The sequence below is a fragment of the Anastrepha ludens genome, chromosome 2, assembly GCF_028408465.1.
Source record: "Anastrepha ludens isolate Willacy chromosome 2, idAnaLude1.1, whole genome shotgun sequence".
Lineage (NCBI taxonomy): Eukaryota > Metazoa > Arthropoda > Insecta > Diptera > Tephritidae > Anastrepha > Anastrepha ludens.
Window position 1 is genome coordinate 182,724,612 of NC_071498.1, and position 18,633 is coordinate 182,743,244.

The following is an 18,633-nucleotide window of genomic DNA, read 5'->3' on the forward strand; positions in this document are numbered from 1 at the left end:
AAAATACTCTATACTATAGAATCATCAACATCTTCCATTTGCTACCCATATTGTACAAACACATCCTAGGGTTACCCGGGTTCACGTTTTGGCCTATTTCTCGAGACCCTGGTATCCGATTCTTAAAATTTTAAAACACAAACCATCTACTGAATAGTCCAAACAAAGCCTAAAAATTTGGTTTGGATAGGTGAGCCCGTTCTTGAGTTATAAGATTACCAAGGAAATGTAACTTCTTTTTATATATATCTATAGATTGACAATCGTATTTACAGTTAACCATACAATACAATATGGCTACTGTGGCCTTAAGCTAAACACTTATTTATTATTCATTGTGGAGTATTTAGTAGGAGAACTTCCGAAATAACACAAATTTCTTTACTGGTTTGTGGAATCTCAGACTATCCCAAGGCTATAAGTTGAAACTGATTTTTTATTTACCGACTTATGATAACAAAGACTCCCCCTTATATGTGCAACAACCTGATTTTTCCAATGTTTTTTCCCAAGTTTCCTATGATATAAGAACCACTTAATAAGCACTATATGGGAAACCGGCCGCCATAGGCGAATAAATTGACACGTTACTTCTATTTTAAGTGCACCGGTTCGAATCTGCGTGCATGAAACACTAAATGATAGAAAAAGTTTTTTCTAACAGCGGTCGTCCCTCGGCAAGCAAGATCAAACCTCCGAGTGTATTTCTGCCATCAAAAAGATCGTCACAAAACATATTTGCCGTTCGGAGTTAGCTTAAAACTTTGGGTCTCTACATTTGTGAAACAACATCAGACGCACCACAAAAATAGAAGAAGGAGCTTGACCAAACACGCACTAAAGGGTGTAAGCGCGCATTATATATGTATATGGATCTGTTATATATTTTGTAGTATCTACTATGCCCCAAAAGACACCGAAATTATTGTACAAAGGCTTTTGAAAAGTAACCATAACCGCCCCTAGAAACACTGGGATGTGTGACCACGGTAAACTTCGTCTTCATTCAAAAAGTCAATTGGATACTCGTAGTTAACAATTTTGTATTGATTAATGTATGTACAGTATTAATGGACTTGTGTGTTATGTTGGCTTTTGTGCCTGGTATCTATGTACTCTGCCGTATTTTGGAAGTGTGCTTATCGCTCCATCGATAACTAATATCTATATGCTCATTCTGAATATTAAACAAATTGGTCCATAAATGAATGTTACAGCACCGCCTAGTGGGAGTAAATAATAGATATTCTGAATTTGGGCCAATTTTAATAGTAAACATGGATTTGTGAAATATCGTGCTGCACTTGACGAGTTCTAGTGAACTTCTATGTTAAGCCTTCACAGGAACTACCCTTGGTAACTCAACAAAATACTACACGATTTTATGCAGAATGAGCATACATTCATATATATATTAAATTAAAAGTACAATGTTTAGAAAATAAAAAAAAAAATGCCACAAAAAGTTTCTACTAAATTTTCTAATCAGAAAAAAGTCTAATTAGTTAACTACTAAAGTTTGCAACTCTGTATTTAGTCAGTGCTTAGTAAGCATGATAACATCAGGCTGCGGCATTTTGTAGCTTGTGCACTCAATTGCCTATGATGATTGCATAGTGGGGTAAAAAGTGCGAGAGCAGAAATTGAACGAGCAGACGTCTTTATATTACCGACGAGACAAGTTCTAAATATAACGTCGTCGGAAACAGAATTTGTGTACCAACAAATTTTTTTTGTGTTTTTGTACGTTGAAAATATTGAAGCGGTAAGCAAGGTGGACCATACCACAATATACTATAAATTAGAATGAGAATACGTAAAATTTATATTCATATGTACGTACACAAGTAACAAAAGAGTCGATCGTTAAACCAGAAAAATATTTAGTATATTTGAGCCATGCAGGAGCGGCTAGTGCATTTGAAACAAAAAAATAAAATAAAATAAAAAGCTAACAGCCACACAGTGACTGAGCAAAACAAGTAAGCAAATGAATAAACAAACCAATAACAATCGACCTGGTCTAACGAGGCCACGAGGCAGCAAGTGTAATAGTCAGACGATTCTCTATCAGCTTCAACTCAAAATTCAACACAACCTGAGTGAAATATTCGCTTATTTATCTATAGGTGTGTGTACTAAGTATTTACAAAGTCAATACTCCCCTTGCGGAGTGGTGCGCGGGCAGTGTGTTTCATATGTATGTTAAAAATAACAGAATTGGAAATGTTATATGCCTATAATGGATATAAGGCAAAAGTTAAAAAGGAAAAACAAACAAGTGTAAAAAATCATTTAATTTAATGTGAACTAGAGCACAATTAACGACAGATAAGATGAAATGCTTATGGCAAAATGTAGCAAAGTTTCCACCTGTGCGTTTCAAGGCGATTCTTGTACTCGTATTTTCGAATTTAACGAACTTTCAGTGCTTCATCAAATAATACTTTGCGTTTGTGAATGGACCTTTTGTTTCAACAGGCTTACACGTTTATTACAGCATAGGCGACATGTTGTGTTTTATGTCACTCTGAACTTATTTTTAGAATGAAAGATAATTTTGTAAATGTTTGGGTTTTGGCTTTGTACATATAATGTATTGAACATTTTTACATAGAACAAGAGAAATACACAAAAATTCAGATTTGCGCATTTATGGTATTTCCAATTAATAAAGAAGGTAAATGTGGTTCGCTCTTTGTGTTTCCCACCTAATACTGCAAACGTTGTAAATACAATATTATTGTAATATACTTATATAATAAGTGTGCATGTTTTTTAAATTTATATCCAAGCAAATGCGCTAAAGTACAATTTGAAACGATCTTAAAAATTTTCTAAAACACTTTTATCTACAATTTTATGGTTTTCGTAAGTATTGAATGACATAGTTTTTCATGGAATTCCATTCGTGAGTTGTCATGAGATCAGAAAAGATAAAACGGGCTGCTGATAAGAAAATAATCAGCCAATTTGCCGAAAAATTAGTAGCACGTGATCGTCACTTACATCAGCGGGTGGTTATAAGCACTAATATATGTACTAAGCAAACACACTAACTATGTATATGTATATATGGATATGTGCTATATATGTACATACATAAAAATATTCTCGATGTCTCACACAACAGCTACTTACGAGACTACTATAGTCATGTAGTCATGTGAGGTCGCAAATTGTCGCCGTGTGACAGATAATCATACATATACACATATGTATCCAATAACACTCCCAATGTTACTCCATTTCGCCAAGTGGCTCTCCTACCAGCCTAATCAAGCTGATATTCAGCTACTGAGCTTTACACACTCATCGTAATTATGACCAGCAGACGTGCGCCGATAGGCGGCGCTCAGATGTTACCGTTCATGTGACTTTTTAGTATTTTTATGTGTACTCGTATGCCTTTGCACCGGGAGTGACTGTGAAACCTTTCGCAACTTTTTGAGCGTTCTAATGGATACTGGTGATCTGGTAGTTGTTGGCTCTCAGCCGGTTGTACTTGACTTTACAGCTGCTCTCCAATGCAAAGTCTCGGTGGCTGCATTTGTATATGTATGTTCTTATGTTTGCATATAGAAATATGCATAAATATATATGCAGATACATATATACGTATATTACAAACATAGGTTAACTCCTTGCAGAAAATCAAACCGCTTCCAACTAGCTCGCAACTAATCTCTTTTGGACCTGTACTAGACGTCACACAGTCCCAAGCAAATGATTTGAATGCTATTTTTTTTATGGCTATATATCCATTTTTCACTACTTAGTTTAGTAGTTTAGTTACAAAAAATTCACGAAACCAGCAATTTAGAACTAGTTCTCTGCAAGCATATAAATAATTATGTGTTCGCTAATAGCAAAAAAAAAAGTGTAGTATAATCGCAAATGTTGTTTGTACGTGAGTTTGCTGGCTTTCAGCTGGGTGCCAATAATTGATAGAGAATGAAAGTTCTCTGAATACCCGTCCCAGTGCTGTTGCTGCCGCCTGCATTTTGGGGTCCCTCAAAGTTTTATTTTGTCTTTTTATTTTTTGTACGCTTTTCCTTTTTCCAGTGTGGTTCGCAAGGCTCGTTAGTTTTTGCATTAGCAAACTGTTTGTGTGCGCCTGGGTATGTGGCAGATGTAGGCGTAGTGATTGTGTTTGCTTGCTCTTTTAGAGGTTAACGTTCGCTGCAAGGGCAGTGAGCCAGGCGTTAGCCAGTTGGCGAGAAGAGTTTTAGGGTACAAATTTAACACCCATAAATCGCTATGCCAATGATGTCTGCACATAAGTATATATGCATACGGATCTTTAAAATTAGATTTTTAAATTATCTCTTAAGTATTTTATTCTTATTTTGTCTCTAAATACAGTACATACAAATAACATGAGTTATTTCATAAAATGAGCAATTTTGGATAGATAAGATAAGCTAATAAGCGAATAAAACCCCCACAAGCTGGTAGTTGTGGCTGTTCTTATGTGCCCCACTGTTATTATAATATTAACAATATCGTATACAAAATATTTAAATATGAAGTAGGATTTGTTTTATATAATAAATTTGTTTTAACAAATTTTTTCTCCTTTCTTGGAAAGCTTATTTTAGTTATGTTTTATGAATTCGATTGTCCAGAAGCGCATTCTGCGGTTATTTGTCATAGTTATATATTGTACATTTCCTTCGAATTGGCAATGCAAGTTTCTTATTCATTTATGTAGATATGTATGTGTATTATTAATCGGTAAGGACGCAAATTAAAAAACATATCAAGAAAAACGGCTTCAAAATGTTTTCAATTCCCTACCAGAAGCAAAATGGGTTGGTGCGTGACTACTATTCGGTAGTGCCCGCGCATGAAAAAGGAAATGATAGAAAGTTTTTTCTAATAGCGACCGGCCCTCGACAGGCACTGGTAAACCGCTGAGTGTTTTTCTGCCATGAAAAAGCTCTTCATGGAAAAATCCATTTGCTGTTCGGAGTAAAAGTAAACGTATATACCTATTTTCATCAAATGATGTACTGTTAATTGATATCGCCATGAATTTTCTACATAGCATCAAAGAAGAGCTTGTGCTATTTTCCGCATATTTATCTAGAACAAAATTTTTTGGATTACGTCCCTCGAGCAACACATGAGCGATATGTATATACGCATTGTACGCAATCACATACAGTGGTGGCTAAATCACGGCAACTATTGACCTAATACAGAATAATGACACATTTTTTTACTTTAATTTTGTACAATGTCGATTGAAAGTAAAATTATTTTAGTTTCAAATGTTTCCGAATTAAACAAAATCCATCCTTATTCATAGATAGACATAGTAACATTTTTTATAACCACTCAAAAAACGTATGGACCACGGTAGCCCCCGCAAAACTAGCTAATGGACTGATACCTTGAAAGTACAACAGGCAAAAAAAAGGATCCGGAAATTGAATCGCCATCATTAAAGATGCAAATTTGCAAATATCGACGAGTAGTGCCCGAACGCGCCTGTTAAAAGCTTCATTACGAGATTGAAATCAACACAAAAACCTATGACATCTGTAAAAAACAAATTAAAGCGTTTAAAACTTGCTCAATCCCATCCGGATTGGTTAGTTAAAAATAAAAAAAGCAGAAATAAATGGCGCTTACACCTCTTTTAGGTGTTTGACCGAGCTCTTCCTCCTATTTGTGGCGTGCATCTTGACGTTGTTCCACAAATAGAGGGACCGACAGTGTTAAGCCGACTCCGAACGTCAGAGAAGGAGGAGCTTTTTCATGGCAGAAATACACTCGGAGGTTTGTCATTATCTGCCGAGGGGCGACCGCTATTACAAAAACTTTGTCTTAATTTTTAGTATTTCATGCACGGAGATTTGAAACTTCGTACTCCGAATGGTAGTCTCGCACCTATTCATTCGGCTATGGCGGCCGCGTATTTGTTAGTTAGCAATTGCAAAACTGTTCTGTTAAGTGATGAGGCTGAATTTAATTTAATAGATCCTTGTTATTGCAAGAAAACAGTAAAGGGCGATGGAGATAACATCATGTTGTTGTTGTTGTAGCAGCATAAGCATTCCCCATACATGTACGGGGAATGTTGCTGGAGGAACTATCCTTGGTGGGATATAAATCCGGGTCGTTTTGGGTAACGTCGTTTGGTAGTATACTGGTGTGGGGCTGCCTTTCAGCAAGCCGAGTTGGGCCTTTATATGAAATTAGTGGAATTATGGACCAATATCACTAAAAAATATCTTAGAAACTGTTTCGTTGCCACTGGACGCTCACTCATAGGTCGACATGCTCAAAGATTGAATGCACCTCATTTCAACTAAGGCAGGAGCTGCAATAATGAGGAGGAGGAAGAGTTTGTCAGACTTCTTCTCTGTCATTGTCCTGCGTGCCATGCCACTAGGTTTAGATACTTTGGCTCATTGTTCTTGGACGATACTGATGACCTTAGGGATATACTCGTAAGTTTCAGCCAGATCAATGGATTTGCAATTAAAACAAAATGATTTAACGAGGCAGCCATTGAACTCCATTGATAATTTAAATGTCAAGATGATGTGAAGCAGTGATAAAAAGTAATGGCTTTGTTATAAAGCATACTTTTAGTTAGTTTAGCATACTTTTCAAGTTGTTTTGTTACAAAAAAAAAAAATGAATTATTTGTTTTTCTACGGATGGATTCTGTTTAACCGTTTTGCATCACCGCTGGAAATGCGCGATGCACCCCAAATCGGCGAGACGTTTACTGTTTGTTCTAACGAAAAAGAGTGTTACAGGTTTTTATTTTATTTTTGGTAATATTTATTTTCTTCAAACTTTAACAAAAGAATTGTTTATTTTGGACTATTCCGTTCTTGCTGATCAGAGAGGGTTTTTGTTCGTGGTTTATTCCGTCTAATGATACAAAAGGGTTAATTTGAAAACATTTACGCATACCAAAATAAAATGATTTTACTTTCAATCAATATTCTACAAAATTAAACACAAAAAAATGTAATTATTCTTTAATATGGCAAAAGTTGCACACGACTTAGCCACCACTGTTCATATACTTCCGCGTAAGCTAAATATTAAAAGGCTGTGGCTGAGTGGGTATTAACACACCTGACCTTGAATTAAATTAGGAATATACATTTCTTCCGCGTTGTTTTGAGGGCATACAATTTCATTCCTGACTTTTACGCTCGCTTCCGAGAACGCGAAATTTTGTATAACACGTTCAAACATATATATGCGTGTGATTGTATGCCACGCTGTGTAAATATGCACGTATCCAGATGTAATTTCAATAAGATCAGTCCGATTTAACATCCTTGAATGGCTATGTGTAAAGATCTAAAGCAATGCCAGCCAGGTTTAGCCCTAAAGGGTCAGTTAAGGGGCATCGAAAGAAGTCATTATTGAATTTCATTCCAAGGGAACATATCAAAGCGGTTGATGAATAGAATTTACACTATTTGCTACTTATCTTAGCGTATCTTATACCTTAGAACTAATAGAATAAGTGATTAAATGAAGACTTTCGGAAAAAATAGACAGCAAACATTTTGAACACTTTCCATGCGCATATTTCGATATGTACTTATATGTATGTATGTATTTAGTATTATATACATATGTAGAAATGCTTGTCGCTAAGCGTTTATTTGTAAAAATTCGCCTCACGTGGTTTGCAGGTGTGGTAACCATCATGTTTCACATTTTTCGCGCTATTTTGTTGTTGTTGTTTTTGTTTCATGCCGCACCCAAATGAGTTGACTTAATGAATTTTGATATGCGCGCTGGCCCATTATTTGAAAAGCACTAGATGTTACCCTGCCTGCTTTTGGAAACCTTAAAATCTTGAAATTCGGTAAATATTGGCATAATAAAACATTTAATGCATTTTTTTAAAGGTAAAGTTTTAGCTAAAGCTCTCGCAATACTGAACTTTTACACTGTGACGCCAAAAACGAGCCAAGCCGGAATATGTGGACATACATACATTCATACATGCATGGAAATACTTCCACAGAGAAAGTATGGTAGAATGATATTTCATTTTGGCGACGTTCAATGAGACAGTGTTGCTTGATGCGATGGAGATTGAGTGTTGGCTGGCGAACTGGTTGACCAGCAGCCAAATTTCCAGCATGAACTGCCAGAAAACGAATGATTATATTTAGTATAGTTGACGTTGTGAAGTTGAGCTGGTTTCAATTTGTTTGAATACAAAAGCATTTGAAGGTGTTCAAGGAAGCCACTTTGTAGGTTCATGATTGGGTGTCAATTTAAATAATTATTTAGACTAGTAATGTAAATAAAGCTTAAAATGTTGTATATAACACATAAAAATGTATACATTTTATATACATACATATGTATAAAAGTACATACACATGTACGTAGTGATAGAAATTATTATTGTTGGCAATGTGCAAATTAAACACACGAAGTGCTAAATAATAGCAGGTGATGTGAAAATATTCGAATTCTCTCGGTACTCGTACAAGCAAAAAGCTGATCTTATATAACTTCACTGCACGAGTTGTAGAGCGAGTTGAATAAAAATCGGAAATTGCGTTAGCGAAAAAATTAAAATAAATAATGCACACATACATATGCACCTACTATATACATACGTACGCATATTTATTGCGATAATTTGTATTCGGGGTTTTAATTGATTTTCGCAGCCTTGAATGAGGAGGCGATCAGCGATCAACTCACTGCTAGGCTTGCTAAGCAAAAGCAGCAATAACTTTGTTTGTTTTACACACCAATGCATGTATGTATGTGTTTATATGCTTGCTCACAGTATATGGGAATAATTGATAAATGATAAACTGCATGTACGAATGTATTCGTATGTACGCTTATAAAATAATTTTTCATGTATCAGACATATGTACATATATACGAATATATGTATGCTTTGAGGTCTATCGCAATCTTCTATCGTCACTGTATGTTATCGCAACAAATGCCTCTTAAATACTCTGTAAGGAAAAATACTAGTTGTGAACTAGAATATTGCCTATTCACTTTTCAGGTCAATCAGTTTGTGTTCTATTATTAAAAATTAAAAAAAAAATTTTTTTAAAGGAACTAATAAAGAAATAAAATATAATATAATAAAATATAAATATGTTATTGTACTACAGTACATTTATAAAATTAATGCTAGCTAAATTTCGAATTAATTTGTATGTGTCTGGTTGCTGAGAAGATTTTCTGCAAATAAGTAGAGAATGAATTGCTTCAAGTGCCTGTAAAAAACTTTAATTGCCTTTATTTGATAGACTTGGATATAGGGGTTTTCCAATAAATGTATTTATCAGTAGATACTGGTAGATTTTCTTAACTAAACTTAAACTTTTCTATCTGAAAAAAGTCAACTAATTTGCACACAAATTGATCATTTTATAATTGGTGCTCTTCTGTGTTGAAAAGATCAGGTGGAGAACGACTCGGCTTTACTTGGTGTTTCCAACTGGCATCGTTCAGAGAGAAACGACTGGCGCGCTTTTTTAGACCCGGCCAAAATCGTTTAAGCGATTATCGCGCCAATCAAGAAGAAGAAACATATTCTAGTCAATGGCGAAATAGTATGATTACTTCTTTCAATTACCAGTATCTGAAGTATAGGGTTTTTATCATAGTTTAGATTTTCCCTGCAGGGTAACTACACTATGCACGTACATATAAGCACACATATACATAAAACAATTGTTTGCTGGTATATGCGTGTGTATGTGGGATCCCAAATTAATTTATAATCGCCTCTGCTATCTCTGGCTTATTTAATGGATTTCTTATGTATGGAACTTAACGGAAATTGTGATTTCAACGCTGGAGTGGCTGGCCTATGCGTGTAAATGATTGCACATACTTTATTTATTTGTTATTAAAAATGAGGCTGTATCACGAAGAATTTTTAGTATTTTACGATACATCAAGTGGATGAAAGTTACGAAATTAAAAATCAAATCAAGTGGATTATAGTGTTCCCAACTTTAAAGAAATTAGTAATTCTCCCCTTGACCTCAATGCGATTTCGGCGATTGGTGTCAAATAAAATAATCACTTTTGTTTATTTATTAATTTCTCATTTTCTTCAATACTTTCAATGAATTATTTAGATTAAAAGGTAATTATGTGTATATATTTTATATATCAAATTTATTTAATTTTCGACATTTAATTGATATGAAGTTGATATAAGTTAAACAAAATGTACATTTGCTTAGCAATGAAAAAAATCTGTTTCACGGGAGAAATTGCTTTATGAAAATATCAGTAAAGACATGTAAAAAGAAAAATTATGAAAAAGTTTTATTTTTTTTTCAAGGAACCATATATAAAAACTAGTTATAAATTATAGAAACCAGTTAAAAGGCGAAATTATTATCCGTCGAGAAAGATGAGTATATCAATGCCATGAAAATAGTATTTTTTTTGTCAAGAAATATTTGCGTTTTATTCTGTTATCGTTTTTCGAAAACGAATCACTTGCACTTCAATTCTGCTTTTTCACACACTTGCACAAAAGTGAGGTTATTTCGAAATGTCATAAAATTATAGACAATTTTTTCGTGTTTTATTATTGCTAAATATATATTTAACCTTCACCTACCTATACATACCTATATACCTATACATACCTATATTTGATGGTCGTTCCAAAAATGGAGGTACCTAAAGTTTTAAGCCGACTCCAAACGGCAAATGGTTTTTTATGAGGAGCTGCATCATGGCAGAAACTTGTGGAACAACATTTGATGCATTTGAATTATTTATACTTAATCTGGAAATAAAATTTAATCAAAACTGCAATCCCATATATGGGCCCATATGCGGTAAAGGGTTGAAAGCAAATAAACAACTGAGGTATGCGCCGAACCAAAATACATATCAGCAACTTTTTTAATTAATTAAAATTCCAAGGAAAATGTAAATGCTGTGGGAATGTTTCTAATGATTTTTCAAATATTCCTGAGCTTCAGCACAAGCTGAGGAATAAGATTTGAGAAAATGAAACTCAACAAGAGAACTAAGGGTTTATCAAACTTTGGAGAAGATTTTTGTTCCTATGTTTGCTGGGAGCTATCTGCGTACATACATACTTATGTGTGTATAAATATACGTAAAAATAGTTGCAGTCATGCGAAAAAATCGAGCAATCTAATGGCAAGTTGCGGCTTTGCTGCTATTTCTGGTGCTACTGCCATTGGAATAATGTCATTTCATTCGCAGCATTTGTATAAACATATATTTATTTATTTATTAATTTATATATATGTATATACATACAATTTGCAAGATTAGTCTACGCAAAAAATCGAATGACTGGGCCTCAGAATACCACATACACTATGCACATACATACATATGTATGTATATGTGTGTGTATACACAGCGCTATGGGGCTTAATTTGCCTGGGGCGTGAACGCGTCATCAATGCCGTAAAGTCAAAACACTTTGAGCATGCGTTTGCATTTTGGCATCGCTGTCGACGCGGTCAAACACGAGTAGTTCCATACATGCAAAGACACCTACGTATATGTAATTGTGCGTACTACTGCTCGAAACCTGTAAAAAATGAGAAGCCATGTGTGCCAATTTAATGAAATAGTTCTTAATAAATAAAATTTAAGACTACGCAAGTACTCATATATCTTTCCAATCTATGCATGTGTTTGTATCGTAAACATTTCACGCACTAATACATGGATACAAAGATAATAAAGCAAAACAAAATGTACGCTGGAGAGCGCCTTCTCAAGGCGTTGCCTGTCTATTGTGATTGATCGACGAGTTATGTACATATGTATGTATGTATGTGTCTTCGTTAGTTCCACATTATTGTTCACATGATCGCTGAATGGTGTTCTGTGACATCAGCTGAGTGCAATGTGCCGAGCACTGATGTTGGTTGCTAATTATGTTCTCACTGGTATTAAATTGAAGAAAACATACTAGTTCGTCATTGACTGGAATAACACCAGTAGTGAAATGATCAATTTATGTGCAAATTAGTTGATTGTTTTATATAATACAGTTAAGGTTTAGTTAAAAAAATAGGTACTGGTAAATTTATTAAAAATTTATATTTTAATATACATTTTTGTATTGGGAAAACACTATATCCAAGTCTATCAAATAAAGGCCAATATTTGCATGAACTTATCCACTTCATATATAGCCTCACATCACAAGTTAGTAGAATTGGAGGAACGGCTAACGTACGAATACTTTTATATATACTTGTCTAATAATGTAATATTCACTATTTTGCCACCATTAAATTTCTTTTGCAGGCACTTGAAGCAATTGATTCTCTACTTATTCGTAGAAAAATCTTCTCCGCAACCAGACACATAAAAAATTAGTGCAAAATTTAACTTGAATTAATTTTATCTATGTTCCTAAAGTGAATACCTCATATTTTATTTATTTATTATCTTTTTTAAAGAGCTTATCTCATTTTGTTAGGATTTACTTATAGTGTAAGTTTGAACCAATTTTTGAACTTTTAACCCATTGCTGTACCTGAAATAGGTTTCATTTATTTTAAGAAAAATCAAATTTCGTATACACTTTTCATATGAGAATAGAATTTTTAAAATGCTTAAATTGAATTGAATTGATATTTGTTTCATATTTTGACTAGTCTCAAACTGATGATTTCAGAAATATTGTATATAACCACTATTTTTCCTTGCTGGGTTATAACACGAGTTCACAACTCACCTAATATTCCAAATTCAGTGAAATTTAACAAACAATGCATACTTTCGCAATAATTCCAGCGCGGAGATATACGAGCTTCTAAAGCTGAACTGTGGTGTTTGCTCTGGCTTTTTCTGTTTGAGAAGCACCCGGCGTATTTCAATATATTATATGTATACATATATTAGCTTAGCAATTAGCGTTTCTACAATATATGTTATGTACATAACAAACATACCTCAGACAGATCATGATGCTGTGAGTGAACAAATATCAATAAGCCAAGAACGATTCTGGACTGCTAACCATAAAAAACTGACTTCTGTTAGCAATGAAACTAATAATTAAAATTGGTTTTGCTTGGCATTTGGTAGTTTATAAATATTTTTGCGGAGTGAGTCTACCTTTAGAAATAATGGTAAAAAATGAAGGTATTGGATAGCAGATTTGTTTGCTTCTCTCAGGAGAGAAATGTTTGTTATTTTTAATAACATTTACCTGCTGCTCGCCCATTATTTGCGGCTCGAGAAACTTAGATGCCGATTGCTTCTTGTAGCCTAATAGCCAATTTGAGCTCTGGTACAGTCTTATACTGGTGTCCTTTCGCATTTTGTCCATAAATTCATTTTGTTCGACACAAAGCTAATATTTGATTTTCCTCGTGATGGGAATGACGCCCACATCATAACGCGGCCACACAACATTGTCCCACCCAGTTTCCACTGCATGTTGATTTTGAGCGAAGTCAAAACGCACTTGTCTGTGATGCGTTTTCAACACAGGCTTGCACACTGGTTTTTTCCGTTTTACGTAATCTGTGTTGCGTAAAATGTGTGCGATGGCCTGGTTGCCACCTTTCTTCTATTTGAGGCGAATTTAAAAACAAATTTCGTGGCTTCCTTTTTAATTTGGTTTATCTGGCGGTTAATCAGTTTTTATTGCCTTTTTTAAAAAAGAGCGCACCACCGCCTCTGATATTTCTATTCTTCACCCAAATTTCTCGATTTGAATAGCCCTCCTTATGGTACAGGTTGATTTGGGCCTTTTCAGAAAAATATTACTAAAACTATTTTTCTCTGGAATTTTTAAAAAACCTTTAGCGCAAAAAAATGTTAATATATTATTCAATGTTATTACTTCAATGTTTTCGGCTTCCTTATTCAGTAAACGCCCGAATAACGAATGTTTTTATTTTTAGTAGGATATATGAGCATGTGAGCACACTTGTTGTTGTTGTTGCTTACTTGTAAGCTTAGCACTTACAGAAGTTTACTTGGAGCAATTAAGAAGATATCATCCGATGCAAGATATAATGGACCAGGTTGTGAATGACGATGGTTTACACAGGTCTAAGATGCATATCTCAGTATTTGAGGCATTTGAAGAGTTGTTGCTGGAACCAGTACTTGACGTAAGCCTTTCTATGCCATGCGAAATATTGGCATTCACATTTTACCGGTGCTTGCACATGCACCGATCGTACAGGCATCTGGTTCAGCCTTATATAGCGCTATTAAAATCATTGACTACGTTTGATACATTTCAGCGGATGAACTTCTTAAATCTTTTAATGGCGAATTTTATTTTATGAAATGCCAAAACAGATGCCAACAGACAAATTCGTTTTTAAATACATTTTTTTTGTCTTTCCCAGACCGTCTAGGTCAGATCTACGCAGTACAGGGAAATTTATGATGTGTGAAATAAATAAAAAAAATTTAAAATTCTTCAGAAGTGAATATTTTTAAATGTGCATATAAATACAAATACACTTTTATTAAGCGGGATGTGTTTTTTGCATAGAAAAAATTAGAGAAAAAGTTCTTCTGCCACGACGTTTCTTTGTTTAGGTCTGGGTCTGCACATATTTTTGTATACCCAATACGTATTGCAAAAAGTATAATATATATGTAAATAGTCTGGGCATTCGGGGCATCTTTTAATTTGTCGTATTTAAGTTTATTTTTGTCTTCTTTTTCTAAATTTTTAAATTTTTTTTTGCAGTGGGATAGCGGCGAGACATCTTTATCAAGATGGGGGACATGTTTCGCAGCGAGGAAATGGCGCTATGCCAAATGTTTATACAACCGGAGGCTGCCTACACTTCTGTCTCGGAATTGGGCGAGACTGGCTGTGTGCAGTTTCGTGATGTAAGTACTGCTCTAGGAGCTGCTATCTGTTTTTACGTCATAATTATTATTTAACAAATACGCATGTATGTATATATATGTATTGAAATGTTTTGTCATCCATTTTTTATAAATACCCTTGACAGTGATATCTTTATTTCTTTCCAGCTGAACAGCAGCGTCAATGCTTTCCAGCGTAAATTCGTCACCGAGGTGCGCCGTTGCGATGAACTCGAACGCAAAATACGCTACATTGAGGCGGAAATCAAGAAGGATGGTATTGTCTTGCAAGACATTCTCGACGACATTCCACGCGCCCCTAATCCACGCGAAATCATTGATTTGGAGGCTCATTTGGAGAAAACCGAAAATGAAATCCTCGAGTTGGCCCAAAATGAAGTTAATCTCAAGTCAAACTACTTGGAATTGACCGAATTGCGTAAGGTGCTCGAGAATACACAAGGTTTCTTCTCCGATCAGGAAGTGCTTAATTTGGATTCTAGCAATCGCGGTCCGAATGCCGTCGAGGAGGTCGGTCCACAGAATCGTGGTCGCTTGGGTTTCGTTGCGGGCGTGATCAATCGCGAGCGTGTATTTGCGTTCGAGCGCATGCTTTGGCGTATTTCCCGTGGTAACGTTTTTCTAAAACGTTCCGATTTGGACGATCCACTTAAGGACCCCACTACCGGTCATCCGATATATAAAACCGTCTTTGTGGCATTCTTCCAAGGTGAGCAGCTCAAGAATCGCATTAAGAAGGTGTGTACAGGCTTCCATGCGTCCATGTATCCTTGCCCTAGTTCGCATACCGAACGCGAAGAGATGGTAAAAGGTGTGCGTACACGTTTAGAAGATCTGAAGCTGGTATTGAGCCAGACCGAAGACCATCGTAGTCGTGTGTTGGCTACCGTATCCAAGAACCTGCCTTCTTGGTCAATTATGGTTAAGAAGATGAAGGCCATCTATCACACACTGAACTTGTTCAACATGGACGTCACGAAGAAGTGCTTGATTGGCGAGTGCTGGGTGCCGACCAAGGATCTGCCAGTTGTGCAGAAGGCCTTGTCGGATGGCTCAGCTGCCGTGGGCAGTACTATACCATCGTTCTTGAATGTGATTGATACTAACGAACAGCCGCCAACATTCAATCGTACAACCAAGTTCACACGCGGTTTCCAGAATTTGATTGATGCCTATGGTGTAGCCTCCTACCGTGAGGCTAACCCAGCTTTGTACACATGCATCACTTTCCCATTCTTGTTCGCTGTTATGTTCGGTGATTTGGGTCATGGCTTGATTTTGGCGTTGTTTGGCGGCTGGATGGTATTGTGTGAGAAGAGCTTACAAAGGAAGAAGGGCGGTGAAATTTGGAATATTTTCTTCGGCGGTCGTTACATCATATTATTGATGGGTCTGTTCTCGTGCTACACTGGCTTTGTCTACAATGACATATTCTCCAAATCGATGAATATCTTCGGATCAACTTGGAAAGTACGATATAACACGTCTACAGTACTTGAAAATCCCACATTACAGTTATCGCCAAATCACACCACATACGGAGTCTATCCTCTTGGCTTGGACCCGATTTGGCAATTAGCCGGTAATAAGATTATTTTCCTCAACACCTACAAAATGAAGTTGTCCATCATTGTGGGAGTGGCACACATGATCTTCGGTGTTTGTATGTCCGTAGTGAATTTTGTGCACTTCAAACGTTATTCCAGCATATTTCTGGAATTCCTCCCGCAAATTCTTTTCCTATTGTTACTCTTCGGATACATGGTGTTCATGATGTTCTTTAAATGGCTGAGATACACACCAAAGGCCACATTCCAACCGGATACTCCTGGATGCGCACCATCTGTTCTGATTATGTTCATCAACATGATGTTATTCAAGAGTACGCCCCCATTAGATGGCTGCGATGAGTACATGTTCCCGGCACAACCGAACGTTCAGCAATTATTCGTCTATATCGGTTTGCTGTGCATTCCCTGGATGTTATTGGGCAAGCCACTCTTCATCAAATTCACACGCAAAAACAAAGTGCATGTAAGTGGATTTTTTGCAAAATATCTCAAATAATATGCAATATTTTTCCGCTTTTCCTCATAAAGGTCAAACACAATGGCGATTTAACTGGCAATATCGAACTGGCCGAAGGTGAAACACCGATACCGACAAGCCTCGATGAGGCCAATCACAGCGGCGGCGAACACGAAGAAGAACCCATGAGTGAAATCTATATTCATCAGGCCATTCACACCATTGAATACGTGCTCAGTACAATTTCGCATACGGCTTCCTATTTGCGTTTGTGGGCTCTATCGTTGGCGCATGCACGTAAGTGACCTCTGACGTCTACTTAAACGGCCGCGATCCATGTATTTCCAAACTAATGTTTGTTTTTCTTATTTCTATGCAGAACTGTCCGAGGTATTGTGGAACATGGTTCTAGCGATGGCTCTGAAGAGTTCGAGCTATACAGGCGCTATTGCCTTGTATTTCATCTTCGGCGCTTGGGCCTTGTTCACATTGGCCATCTTGGTCATGATGGAGGGTCTTTCGGCCTTCTTGCACACCCTGCGTTTGCATTGGTAAATGATAATGACTAAGAAATGCATTTTCGATTTTGCTAATTCCTAACTTATTTATTTTGGTTTTTGCTTTCAGGGTGGAATTCATGAGCAAGTTCTATGAAGGTTTGGGCTATGCCTTCCAACCATTCAGTTTCAAAGCAATATTAGACGGCGAAGAGGAGGAATAAACGAAACGTTGCGTCCTCTAAAATTGTTATGTATTCGCTTAATTTTATGCGATATCAGTATTGTGGTACTCTTCCCACACCTTAAAGTGCCTTCCAATTAGTTTTTCTTTTGTTTTAAACCGTTGTGGTTTTCTTGTCTGTCTGTGTCATTATGTTTATTACAGATCTTATACGTACAGAAGTACTTGTTTTTATTTAAATGCTTTTAGTTTGTTCAAGTGATGACTACGTACATAAACCTTCTGTTTCGCATTCGCAAAATAATATTCGTAATAATAATATTACGAAATTAGAATGCGAATAATTTATGTAGGTGTGTCTGTCCATCGGTATGATAATATTGTTTAATAAAGTTTGTAGAAGAGAATAAAGCAAAGAGTATCGATGTAGTTTTTTATTTCAACTTAAAATCAACTCACCAGAGAAATTTGGTAGAGCACATAGAACTTCTAGTAAAAAATTAATAAATGAAAAATGTAAGCAAAATGGTTTCTGATGGTGTTATTGAGTAGAGTTCACAAATTAAACTGAATTTATCTTTCCGTTTATTTTTTCACTTGTCCACTTGTTTTCAATATTTAGAAACTGTTATCAATCAATCAATGCAGTGATCGATTACTCTTTGATACAATGGGTGTTTTTTTAGCTGTGTGACAACTATTGATAATGATAATTATGGTTTGATAAGTAAGAATTTCCGCGCATGCAACAGCAAAATGATAGAAATAGTTTTTTTCTAATGCCGTGCGCCCCTAGGCAGGCAATGGCAAACCTTCGAGTGTATTTCTGCCATGAAAAAGCTTCTCATAAAAAATATCTGCCATTCGGAGTCGGCTTAAAAGTGTCAGAGTCGGCTTAAAAGGACGCTCTGAGAAGTGTTCATCGCGATCTCAAGCCAACTTATGGCGTTCATAACCGTTCTACCGAGCGCACTATTCGGCAAACCAACTGCAAAATTGAGTATAATTTTACACAATTGGACGATATTCGACCGATTAGACTACCTATATCCCGAAAAGAAG

General features: G+C 35.9%; 1 protein-coding gene across 2 annotated transcripts; it reads left to right on the forward strand.

The window, feature by feature from the left end:
• The first annotated feature begins 1,616 nt into the window (after positions 1-1,616).
• On the forward strand, positions 1,617-17,992 carry LOC128856048 (V-type proton ATPase 116 kDa subunit a 1-like). Of its 2 annotated transcripts, none has more exons than XM_054091402.1 (6): positions 1,617-1,765; positions 14,717-14,862; positions 15,010-16,896; positions 16,962-17,187; positions 17,270-17,441; positions 17,518-17,992. In XM_054091402.1, exons 2-6 carry the CDS (start codon positions 14,746-14,748, stop codon positions 17,609-17,611), a joined length of 2,496 nt encoding a protein of 831 aa, XP_053947377.1. In that variant the 5' UTR covers positions 1,617-1,765; positions 14,717-14,745; the 3' UTR covers positions 17,612-17,992. The 2 variants fall into 2 exon arrangements, with proteins under 2 accessions (XP_053947377.1, XP_053947378.1); XM_054091403.1 differs by lacking the exon at positions 1,617-1,765 and adding an exon at positions 2,023-2,129.
• Positions 17,993-18,633: the final 641 nt, after the last annotated feature.